Consider the following 13,640-nt stretch of genomic DNA (forward strand, 5'->3'; position numbering starts at 1 on the left):
GTTCCTTCAAGCGCACTTATAGACAGTTTTCTGGAGTGACTGAGTGAATGGGGTATACATGGAAACAATAGGTGTATGCCACTAGCAGGACCCATGCATAATCCATTGTCTTAACAAAAAGAAGCTCTCTGTGTGAGACAAGGTGTTTTCCACATTACGGCAGAGCTATTAATTTTCTTTCTTTCTTCTTATTATTCTTCTTATTTTTTTTAACCAAGGATTTACCAGGTAGTGTGGCTATGTTGTTGATGTCACTGCTGATGCTGGTTCTGACTGGTTGCTGTGCAACAGCACCTGTGGGAAGAGAAGTCTTCAGAATGCCTCAAAGTGTTCTAAAAGGTAAGCCTGAGAAGCAATAGGTAACAATGTAGGGTTTAATCTAGATGGCAAGGGCCTTAACTTTTATTAAAACACTTGAGGTATTTTTACTTCATTGTAAAGTCTGTAGGCTCTTTCTTTTGTATAAGAGCCTAGGCATGTGCAAATGTTTTTCATGCATGTTCAGTCATTTTATTCTGAATTATGATTAGCAGAATTCTTTTTTCTGCTCCACACTATAATTTTATGAGCTTAAAACTAATATATAATAAAAACTTATGTAAAGTTTTAAGATGGAATCCTAACAGCACTACAAATGTTCATATCAGTTATAATTTCAAGCAAAAAGAGAAAGACACTAATGTGAATATAATCGGCCTCAACTTAAAAACTGCTGGTATTCAATACATCATTCGGCTGTGTTGATTATATGTGCCCATTGGTGTATATTCTGGATTTCAGGAATTTTGCACTATATTTTAGGCCATAACTAAACATTGATCCCAAATGTGATAATTTAAGGCAACAATTTATCTACTTACTTTTGGCACCAGCCTCATGGTATGTTTTTTTATCTCTTCTTCTGCCTATACATATTTTAACATCTAAAGTAAAGGGCTTTCCCTCTGTGTCTCTACAGCTCTTTCAAATAGAGGGACAGTGGTGATGGAGGCGGCACTTGTCCGTGCTCTTACTGCCATGGATCAGGTGATAGCAGACAGGAGCAGAGCTGAGGCCAGCTGCATGGGTTGCATGCCTTGCTTGTTTCAGGACTGTGGACAGCACTCAGGAACATGTGGTGAGCATATACACAGAGACACACTAAAGACATGAGCATGCAGACCAAAACACATGATATTCACATTTCTAAACTGTGTAATTTTGGTAGTTTGTCTAATGTTAAAGCTTAGCTTTACTCGATCAAGAAAACAGTTCACCAGGCTGAAATAATACTTAGGAACTACTGTATATAAAGCTACTGTATGGTAGTCTCCGGTTGTGTTCCATGGGAGTTGTGCTCTATTTATTATTCTTTTGTCCCTTATCGATCAGAGATGTACACTGTCTAATCAGGGTGTAAAAATAAAAAAATGAATAGGATTAAAAGGCAGGACTTTTGCAGCATGTTTATATGTCAATCAGCCAACAGAACAGATGAATGACTATAGTTTCAATAATGAGGATCAGGATCCAGCTTCCTCTTGCTGTGATCATAACCTTTGTTAAACTATTTAACAATCCTGTATCTACAGAATGAATCACCAAACACATTTATATTCATCAAATAGAGAGAGACTGACATCTGGTATATTTTGTTCCCTTTTCCATGAGGAAGCATGTTAGACATGTAAAATGTAGATACAGTAAGGACAATGTTTTGATCCATACCAGGATGGATATAACTTTTCTTTTAGTTTTTCAGTAAAGACAATATTGTTTATCCCTAAAATAATAATAATAATAATAATAATAATAATAATAATAATTCCACAACTTGAAGTTTTTTTTTGTATCTGGAGTTCTAAAATATTTTTATTTTTATTTTCTTCAACCAAGATAAAGGGTCACATTAGAAAATTAGGTACATCATTCTTTGTTTCATAATGAATGTTGATTTGCGTAATACAAACTGATGGTGTTTGTTTAAGAACTGATGTTTTGTGTTTGTTGTCAATTGGAAAAGAATAGTGTAATAAATGGCTAATATCAATGTACAGTATACTGACATACAGTATGATGGTGTTTCTTTAAAAACTGTTGGAGTAAACGTATGAATGGAGTTGCTGGAGTAAAAAATCTTACTTGTTAAATAATCTTGGTATCGAATTTATTTACTGCGGTTACTTGCAAAATAGTAGAAATTTACCTCTGAAGGTTATTGAATTTAAAAATAATTAGGTAGTCATCATGATGGCTTAGTGGTCAGCACTGTCACTTCACACCTCCAGGATTGGCAGTTCAACTCTGACCTCTGGTCGGTGTGTGTGGGGATTGCACATTCTTCCCATGCTTGGTTGGTTTCCTCTGGGTAATCCAGTTTCCCCCAGGAGTCCAGAGACAAATGTGATGTGATGATTAGCATTTCTAAATTGCCTAAAGTGTGTGTCCTCATGTGTTAAGTTTGCAAGAAGGCTGGGATCCTTAGCAAAATATCTTCCCATAACAGCAATGGCCAGTGGTGTAAACTCATAGTGTAGGTTACTGCAGGTTCTGCATCTCTCTTATGCATCTCTCTTATGTAATAGCGGAGACTTGACTGGAATCAAGGGGGGATTAGGGAAAAGTCAAGAACAGTATGAAGCTGATGATCAGAGATCCATATAATTCTAATGCCCAACTTACAGATGTTTTATTTACAGGACTTAAGTTACAAGTGTAATTTAACCTTGCATTTAAGACCAAATATGACATACTGTAGTTGCCTGTGCATTATAGCAAAAAGTGAAGCGATTACACATGCATTAGACATAACGTTATTACACTAATACCTCAGTATACAGTATGAGTCAGTAGTTTGATTTTGTGTAGTGATAATTTCTGAGCTATTTGCCTATTTGTTGTATTTGACTGAAAAATTATTTTAAATATGATAATATACAGTAATGTCATATCTTTGGATGGAATAGGCTGACCTGAAATTTTGTGATTGTAGACAGCTGGCCACCCTGTTTATTTGGTATTTATAATTATATTGCTATTATACAATAAATATACAGTAAAATATATACAGGTCCAGGAAGGTGGTTACTAGTGGCAAGCAAAAATTTAAAGACCAGGGTTATGGATGCATTTTCATAAAAGAAATTCAGAAAGTATGAAAATGTCCTGGTATGTACAAAAGTATAAAAAAATATCAACAAGATGTTCAATATTCTACATGTATTAGAACAACATTGTTAACTTCATCATCATGTCAAAATCATGTTTACACAGTAATAGCAAGCAATATATTATATTATACAGGTCCTTCTCAAAAAATTAGCATATTGTGATAAACTTTATTATTTTCTGTAATGAACTAATAAACATTAGACTTTCATATATTTCAGATCCATTACACACAACTGAAGTAGTTCAAGCCTTTTATTGTTTTAATATTGATGATTTTGGCATATAGCTCATGAAAACCCAAAATTCCTATCTCAAAAATTAGCATATCATGAAAAGGTTCTCTAAATGAGCTATTAACCTAATCATCTGAATCAACTAATTAACTCTAAACACCTGCAAAAGACTCCTGAGGCTTTTAAAAACTCCCCAAACCGCAATCATGGGTAAGACTGCCGACCTGACTGCTGTCCGGAAGGCCACCATTGACACCCTCAAACAAGAGGGTAAGACACAGAACAAAATTTCTGAACGAATAGGCTGTTCTCAGAGTGCTGTATCAAGGCACCTTAGTGAGAAGTCTGTGGGAAGGAAAAAGTGTGGCAGAAAACGCTGCACAATGAGAAGAGGTGACGTGACCCTGAGGAAGATTGTGGAGAAGGACCGATTCCAGACCTTGGGGGACCTGCGGAAGCAGTGGACTGAGTCTGGAGTAGAAACATCCAGAGCCACCGTGTACAGGCGTGTGCAGGAAATGGGCTACAGGTGCCGCATTCCCCAAGTCAAGCCACTTTTGAACCAGAAACAGAAGCACCTGACCTGGGCTACAGAGAAGCAGCACTGGACTGTTGCTCAGTGGTCCAAAGTACTTTTTTCGGATGAAAGCAAATTTTTCATTTGGAATTCAAGGTGCCAGAGTCTGGAGGAAGACTGGGGAGAGGGAAATGCCAAAATGCCTGAAGTCCAGTGTCAAGTACCCACAGTCAGTGATGGTCCGGGGTGCCATGTCAGCTGCTGGTGTTGGTCTACTGTGTTTTATCAGGGGCAGGGTCAATGCAGCTAGCTATCAGGAGATTTTGGAGCACTTCATGCTTCCATCTGCTGAAAAGCTTTAGGGAGATGAAGATTTCATTTTTCAGCACGACCTGGCACCTGCTCACCGTGCCAAACCACTGGTAAATGGTTTACTGACCATGGTATTACTGTGCTCAATTGGCCTGCCAACTCTCCTGACCTGAACCCCATAGAGAATCTGTGGGATATTGTGAAGAGAAGTTGAGAGACGCAAGACCCAACACTCTGGATGAGCTTAAGGCCGCTATCGAAGCATCCTGGGCCTCCATAACACCTCAGCAGTGCCACAGGCTGATTGCCTCCATGACACGCCGCACTGAAGCAGTCATTTCTGCGAAAGGATTCCCGACCAAGTATTGAGTGCATAACTGAACATAATTATTTGAAGGTTGACTTTTTTTGTATTAAAAACACTTTTCTTTTATTGGGCAGATGAAATATGCTAATTTTTTGAGATAGGAATTTTGGGTTTTCATGAGCTGTATACCAAAATCATTAATATTAAAACAATAAAAGGCTTGAACTACTTCAGTTGTGTGTAATGGATCTGAAATATATGAAAGTCTAATGTTTATCAGTACATTACAGAAAATAATGAACTTTATCACAATATGCTAATTTTTTGAGAAGGACCTGTATAATATAATATATTGCTTGCTATTACTGTGTAAACATGATTTTGACATGATGATGAAGTTAACAATGTTGTTCTAATACATGTAGAATATTGAACATCTTGTTGATATTTTTTTATACTTCTGTACATACCAGGACATTTTCATACTTTCTGAATTTCTTTTATGAAAATGCATCCATAACCCTGGTCTTTAAATTTTTGCTTGCCACTAGTAACCACCTTCTCCTCATTTCTTTCTGTACATTTTCCTCTCCCTTTTTTATTATAGTGGTGATTGGTTTGTATTAAAGTAACCAAGCTTTTATGTACTGTATTTGAGAGAATGTGGATACTCTGATACTGCTGATTCTGTTCCTTTAGAGAATGCAGAGTCTGTATTATTGGAGCCAAGCTGTGAGATGATTAGACAAACTCAAAGTTTGTCTGAAGGGGCTGAGAGAAGCTGGGCTCTAAGTCAGATGTGTGGATTTTACCAGCATCGCTGCTCTCCCTCTGAGCTACACTCTGACTCCTGCATAAGGATCATGGGAGAGAGCTGCAGCTCCAGGCTTTTACAATGCACTCTCATTTACACCATGCAGAACTTAGAGCCAGCCCTAGAGACCAGGACACAGGGTAAAAACACACATGCACATACACTTATGTATCTGTGCAATAGACCAGAACCAGAAAACAAGACAAACATGCACATTAAATAATCTGCCATGAGAAGATGGGAGACAACGGTGCCAGAGTGCTCTTTCTTCTGTATGCTGTAGCTTTGTGTGGGCAAAGGATGTCAGGTGGAAAGACCCCCTCACAGCCCCGCTCACGGATCATAGGTGGTTCTCAGGCGCCCCCTGGCAGCTGGCCATGGATTGTCAACTTACAGCTAAATGGAGCTCTGATGTGTGGAGGAGTCCTGGTGGACAACTCCTGGGTCCTCACGGCTGCACATTGCTTTGCTGGGTAAGATAACACTTTAAAAATAAAAATTTTTTTTTTAGAAAGTGCATTTCTTAAGCACTCAACCAAACACAATGGAGCTAAGGGGCAAGATGAAAATGAGAAAATGTAATAAAATATAGGCAACTGACAAAATAGATAATGTTTGAAATGGAGAATGAACTTCAACTGATTTTGATTATAACATTAATGTTATCTAGTTACCATGTTTTGGTTGTGTTTTGTTGGCAGCACTGCAAAAAGAAATGACTTCTTAGCAAGTGAAAATATATTGATCTAGTCTGTATCCACTATTACTTACTAAATTATTATAATAAACAAAAAGTAAGCTTATTCAGCCAATTTATAGACAAATATTACTAATTATAAGCATCGTTTAATTATGTTCTATTGATTCATAATTTTTGTTCTAGGAATGAAGAACAAAAAAATAAAAACAGAAAAATAAGATATGTCTATAGGTTTACTATATTATTGTACTTTAAAATTATATAAGATAGAGTAGATACATTTGACTAGATGTGATGTGATTTGTTTGCAGCGACATCTATGTGAACATATATTAGTTTACTATAACCATACCCACCACCAAAACCCCAAATCAAGAACAATCTTGAGGAGTTAAGCATGTCATTGTCAAAGTCTAGAATCAAGAAACAGCTTTATGAATAAAATACAGATGCTTCACAACAAGCTGCAAACAGAGGGTAGTAAGGCCGGATTATATATTGCCAATTCTTGATTTTTGATTCTTTGGAATGATGAAAGCAAAATCTATTTGTACCTGAAATACTGTACGGAAAGAGAAAAGTATAGAAAAGAAAAGCAACATGTATCTAAAGCATATGACATCATCACCATGGTGAAGTCAGTGTTATGGCATAAGTTTCACTGGTGTTTATTGATGTCCTGACTGCTGAAAAAAAGTGTATAGAGCTATACCCGCTGCTCAGATTCAGCCAAATGCTGGAAAACTGTTATGACATCATTTCATATTGAAGATGGATAATCACCCAAAACATACAGTAAAAGCTAGAAATGGGATATAATTCACTGACCAAGTAATTTCTGATCTCAACACTATATATCACACTTTTCACTTACTGAAGACAAGACTAAAGGCAGAGAGACTCAACAAGCAGCAGCTAATAGAGTTGGAGTAAAGGCCAGCCAAAGGAGAAAACTCAGCATTCAGTCTGTCCATGGGGTCAAATATTAAAGGCAATTCTTAAGTTTGTAATTATATTAGTTTGTTAAATTATTTTAAACCCCCCAAAATGGGGTATCGAGGAAACAGATGGCTTGGGGGTAAAAAGTGTTACATAGTCTGGCCATGAATTTACAAATACTTAAATTAATTTGGTCAGATGGCAGGATGGTGAAGAGTTTGCGTTAATGAAATGGCTTATTGTATATGTCTACACATTTACATTGCAAATGTCTATGTGCAAAGTTTGTGCTTATATAGTTATATAACTTATAATTCTGGGGAATGAACCCCTGTTAGTAAAGTGCTGATATAGCAGTTTATTACGGCCATGTTTATAGTTTACTGAGAATTCTGGGTTCTGAGTCGAGACAGGCACTGATTCAAGTGGTAAAGAGACAAATTGTTATTTATTTAAAGCTTGGTAGTAAAAATAAGGATATTAGACGACATTGATCATTTGATATATTGAAGCACCTACACAGGCTGAAGAAGGCTGAAGAAACGTCTTAGAGTACTGAAATGTTTTGAACCATCAAAAAGAAGTCTTTCAAACATGTTAGAGTAATCCAACCTTTCCTGTTTCTAGTAATTGAATATTACTACAAAATGCATTACAGAATCCCGTTATGAAATTATTCATAAATTTGAACTTGATAACCTTGATAATTTATTTATAAATTTGGACTTAAAAAAGTCTTGAGTCTTGATAGCTGAGTACCAAATATCATCCAGTATCATGTAGCATCATGCGCTTCTTGTTTTGACGGCAGCCATCACGTGATCACAACTGAGCCAATGATTATTCTCTCTCTTCTATTCTGGGTTATGGTCTCCCAAGGACGGTCTCAGTGTGCGTACGTCACTTGTATAGTCAACATCTGTGCGTGTGTGTACTGTTTACTATAACTGTGTGTGTGTAAAGAATCTTTTATTTTGTGCTTGTGTGGGACAACTTTCACTTTTTTTGATATTTACTTTATATTTTGTAGTAATTATTTTTATATGATTATATTTTTGGGTTGTGGAACGAATCGTCTGAGTTTCCATTAATTCTTATTGGGGAAATTCACTTTGATATCTGACGCTTCCGGAATGAATTAAGCTCACAATCCAAGGTTCCACTGTGCCTGTGTTCAGTGGTATAGGCACAAAAGCACAAACTATGCCTGTAATGTTGATTTAAAAATCCACATGATTCCTTATCTGTCATTTTAGAAATCAAAATGAGCAATATTGGACAGCTGTTGTTGGAGAATTTGACATTACTAAGGCTGACCCTGATGAGCAGGTCATGAAGATCAACCGCATCATCACACACCCAAAGGTAAACATTTGTCATATATTTATGCTTTCTGTTACCATCATGCGATTTTCTCATGTAAATTAAAAGGATATTTAGAACAAAAAGTAAACTGAAAAAATAATGACAGAGTTTACATGTTGTGTATATATTCCTTTCGAGATTTATCGACTCTTCTCAATTACTTTTCAGTTCAACCCAAAGACATTTAATAATGACATTGCTCTGGTGGAGCTGAGCTCTCCAGTGGTTTTGACAGAATGGGTGATGCCTGTGTGTTTGCCCTCCGACCCTGAGCCTCCCCCTGGAGCGCCATGTCTGGTGGCTGGATGGGGCTCACTTTATGAAGGTGACTGAAACTCTTGTTAGTTCAGATTCTACTGTATGTCAGACTTCACATTGTACTATGTGTACTCTATACGTTTGTGTGTTTACCATTGATGTGTGTAGATGGTCCAGCGGCTGATATGGTGATGGAGGCAATAGTTCCTCTGCTGTCTCAGAGCACATGTAAAAGTGCCTTGGGCAAACAGTTGCTCACTAACACCATGTTCTGTGCTGGCTACTTGTCTGGCGGTATCGACTCATGTCAGGTATAACACACACATTTAAACATTGCATAGCCATAAACGCATGTCCATCTGGTGATTTGCAAACATATGAAATTATTTATTTTTCCATAATACGAAAAAAAAAAAAAGTTAAATAAAGCAATATTGTCTATTCCTACCCCATGATCTTTGTCTCTGTAGGGTGACTCTGGTGGGCCACTGGTCCTCCAGGACCTTACTTCAGGAAGGTTTCAATTATTTGGTATAACATCTTGGGGAGATGGCTGTGGGGAAAAAGGAAAGCCGGGCGTATACACTCGTGTTGTGGCTTACAAAGACTGGATCCTGTCTGAAATCCGTAGTGAGTCTTACACCTTGCCGGTTTAAACAGAACATACAAATATAGACACATCATATAGACACATCCAGATTCTCATAGTTCAGATTGTATTGAAGCCGTATTAGCAATTGCTTGTGTCCAATCCCAGAATCTTTTGGAGGCAAGGAACCAACATGTGCAGAGCTTCTGAAGACATCAGAGCTGTCTGAGGGGCAGCGCATGTCCGAGTTCAACGTACTCTGCCATTTCTACATGCTGAGCTGCCCTATAACATTGGACCCGTCTGCATGCCAGCGCCTAGCCCAGGAGAGCTGTCAGAGCCGCTTCAAAAAGTGCCGTATGTTTATTTACATTTGCCTGAATAATCTAAATAATCCTCTTAATTAATAAATCACCATTATTATGCATTGTGAGTGTTAGGACAGTGTGTTAAGTGTTAAGACTTCTTAACTGTCTTCCCTTTTCCTTCTATTTTCACCCATTATGATCATCAGTTCACATCTGTCTTTCATCTTTTGACATGACTGTTTAATTATCTTCTTATTGGAAAGAACATCAAAAACCAAAATCACAGTCAACAAAAAACAGTCAATATTTGCCATGCCATGCTAAAATGCATCTAAAAAACGAATTTGCGCTCTAAAGTTTACTGGAGAATGGAGATGCATAGTAACAAAACACAGTTTTTAGGACAGTATAATGTATAATATAATCATAGGGGTTATTCTACTTTTTTGATGGTCCAAAGTTTTGGTGCAAGGGTTTGGAATATTTTGTCATTTTCTCTTTCTATGCAACCTTTACTGATGTTTCTCAATTACCTTCTGTGTCTCTTCTAGAACTGCATTTATTCCTGCAGTCCTTGTTGGATCTGTTGCAGAGGGCAGATGATTATGTTCGAGATAAAATTGACCTGAGCTTCTTCACTAAGAGTCTTCCACAGCTGGTGGAACATGTCTACAGTTCTTCAGTCAACACCCGAACACGAAGACAAACCTTTAATACAGGTACGCCCAGTGACTCCCAACTCAGAGTGGACTTCCAGGTGTCAAAATGTTTCACAATTATTTTCTTCCTAATACAGTATATTGCTAGCTACTGCATAGGTATTCATTTATGTCGCTTTTGCTAAAAAGGTTTATTAATTTAGCATTAGACAACAACAGGATGAACAGTGATTCTTTTAATAAAATGAAAAGCACAGAGGAAGCTGAAAGTGACAAACTCACAAAATGACAAGCTGAGATTGCCAGTTCAGCTATTGCAAAAGCTCATCTTAACCTTCCATTTGAATGTGAGGTGATAGATCAGATTGAACATTTAGCTCTAGATTTGTTAAACTAGTTAAAAAAATTTTAGTTCAGTAAAAGTAAAGTACTATGTTAAAGTCAATACTAAAGTAAATATAAAGTAAATATGAAAAACATAGCTGGTTTATATTTTTTCTTTTATTATTTTGAATGTGTCTCCATTCATTCTCATTCTGTTTTCTTATACAGAATAATTAAATGATTGTTATTTTATCATTTATCAATAAACCCACTGATTGTTGTATTGTTTTAAAAGAGCAGGAAGGCCAGTCCTCCATGCCTACTACACAAAACCCACCATCTGTATTTGAGCAGGTGGGCCCACTAGTGGATGACTGGGAGAATTACCTTAACAGGGTTGCTGCTAATTTGGAACAGCAGAACAAACATGAAGACGCAAAAGAGCACAGGAAAAAGGAGAGCCTCTTCCAGCAGGTAACGAAAAGTTTTATGCTTACAAAAGCTTTCTTGCATGATGAAGAAAAAGTTACATTTAGTTTGAAAATATATAAGAAAAAGTTGATTATTGTTTATTATCGCAGTGATCGAATGGAACTGGATCTGTCTCGAAATTCTATATAAAAGGTTTATATTTTAATTATTGGTAATTGGGTGGTGTCTGTTTTTTTTTTTGTCTTTAACTGCGATTAGAAATATAACCTAGTGCTATTTAATTTTAAGTGCAATAACCTAGCTTGACCGAGATCTGCATTCTACTATTACTTTGCTTTGCTTCAGACTGGAATCTCACCTCATTCCTGCCCTTAAAAAATTTGAAAGACGTCCTTTTAGGATGGACTTTACCGTTTCCAAAATAGCATCAGATATTCTAGATGAGACATTAAAACACACTCTCTATCCGCAATTGAAGGGCATCATGAATTGGAACAATCTGTTTCAGCTCCTTAGTTGCAATGATGTGGTTAAACAAAGTAAAACAGAAAATCTGTTAAGAAAAGTGTAAAACCGGTAACCAGAGCTAAAGGGATTGTTGCAACTCAGGAGTTTAGGACCAAGAAGAGCTCGGCCCATTCTGGAAATCCTGCATTGATGTCTGATTTACTGGGAAGAAGAATGCCAGCGACCGGCTCCGTCCCTACCCTGATTCCGCGGCTACTTCAGTTGTACTCCAAGAAAAGGAAAAATGGTAATTTGCACTTCCTCAGTACTTTTTTTTTTAGTATTTCTGATTAAATCGAATTTAACCATCATAACAGAATGATGGTTAAATTATAACAAAATAATGTCGTATGTTCCACTATTATAAGAGCTCAAGGTACAGTATATTACATTCCTAAGAATGCTCTTCAGGAAGTACCGTAATAATAGTGTCTTCAAAGATTTTCTATACATTTTTTCCCCAGTGTTTGCTCAAAGGAGGCACAGAAGGCAGCTGTCTAATGAACAGACCAATGAAGCAAGTAACAAAGGTATTTATTATCCAAGTGACTACACTAAAAACTGGTATGCCCAAAAATACCAACATTAACTCATTATCCAGTTAAACAGCATAGCCATAAAGAACTGACCATTTAACGAATTTATTTTTACTATTCTATTGCAATCAGTCCACAATCCAATAAAATACCTAACGGTAAAACAAACTGGTGTATTGATTATTGACAGAATGCATATCTGCACTGAAACATTGTGCATCTGTGTTTAGTGTGTCCTGGGGTTGCAGAGTTGGCACAGCAGGTCTTTGTTACCAAGGAGATGTACAAGTGGATTCTAAACATTCCACTAAGCAATCTCAGTATGAATTTCCAAGAGGTGAGAAAGTGAGAAAATCTAATAAGCTTTGCATTATGTCTGTGAACCTTGTATTAATCTTTTTAAGTGTGTGTGTGTGTGTGTGCAATTTCAGGTGCTGGTCGACCTCACCACTAAAAATGAGCATGGTTTATATGAAGCCCGTGTTAAAGCAACAGTAGGCGGACATCCTTTGACATTCTACAGTCTTGTGGGATTGGAGAATGATACATTTTATAGAAGCATGCCACGCATCATTGCCCTAGCACTCAATGCATTTAAAACTTAAAGAGGAAGGTAAACATACGTCACTCAACACTGCAGTCTGACTTGTTGTGGGCAATAATATCTCATATCAATGTCACATGACAAATATATCAATGTCAGGATCCAGTATAATTTCACTTGTTCAAAGTGACATTCACGTCACTTAACCTCTTCTTCAAGGTAACTATCTTACTAAGTTTGTATCTTACTAGAGAAAAGTATTATCCACAGGCTCCTCTCATAAAAATCAGGTTAAAACTGATCTAATTGATCTATTCTTTTCAATAGAAAAAACTTTTTTCTGCAGCCTGGAAACAATGTGTCCAAAATGTTTCTTATTTTAATTTGAAAGATTTGTAATTTAAATAAGTATATATAATGTCAGACATTAAGCAGATTTCTGTGAGTTGAGCCAAGCTGGAACCATTGAGTTGTTTGAGAACTGTTGTTCAAATTCTTTATTATTATATATATATTTTTTTTTACTGAAAATTGTTTCTATGGCTCCTGTGTCCTTAATTTATTTATTGCATTATAGGAGAGGCAGAACCCCTTTTTGTATTTTAAAAAAAGTATTTATTTGTAAAAATAAGACCACTTCATATTTTTGCTAATATAAAGAAGACAAAGACAGAAAGAAATATAGAAAGAAAGAAATGCAAATGGAATTTATTGGAATAAATGTTTACATGCTTAACCTGCTAAAACACAATATAGACAAGTTTAATTAAATAAAAAGTACAAGACATGGTAATTTAAGCATTTCCTCACTTTTGCTGTTTTATTTGCAGTACTCTACACTTTCTACAATAAACTCTCAATTTTCCAATCACTTATTAGCCTTTTAGTCTCACATACCAGTGTGAAGATTTCTTTTTTACATCGATTGCATAATTAAGCCTTTAAGTCCAATGCTGTATCGTTGTATTTTTAAATTGTCCTCAATGTGGTGAGGCCATAGGAGGCTTGAATCAGAGAGTAAAGATTAGCCCCAAGATGAAGAACACCCATTTAATACCCAAGCCCTTTTCTACTAGACTGTATTTGCTCTCCTGCAATGAGAGTTTCGAGTCTGTCTGCAGAACAAAAAGGATAGAGATGTATGGT

General features: G+C 36.6%; 1 protein-coding gene across 1 annotated transcript; it reads left to right on the forward strand.

Moving 5' to 3' along the window:
• Positions 1-239: 239 nt before the first annotated feature.
• On the forward strand, positions 240-12,555 carry prss56 (serine protease 56). The gene is made up of 13 exons (XM_053487144.1): positions 240-339; positions 959-1,117; positions 5,219-5,473; positions 5,617-5,806; positions 8,229-8,337; positions 8,506-8,662; positions 8,764-8,906; positions 9,066-9,225; positions 9,353-9,541; positions 10,044-10,211; positions 11,879-11,935; positions 12,181-12,287; positions 12,382-12,555. The coding sequence occupies exons 1-13, from the start codon at positions 240-242 to the stop codon at positions 12,553-12,555; spliced, it is 1,968 nt and encodes a 655-aa protein (XP_053343119.1).
• Positions 12,556-13,640: the final 1,085 nt, after the last annotated feature.

This window comes from Clarias gariepinus, chromosome 25, assembly GCF_024256425.1.
Source record: "Clarias gariepinus isolate MV-2021 ecotype Netherlands chromosome 25, CGAR_prim_01v2, whole genome shotgun sequence".
NCBI classification, from domain to species: Eukaryota; Metazoa; Chordata; class Actinopteri; order Siluriformes; family Clariidae; genus Clarias; species Clarias gariepinus.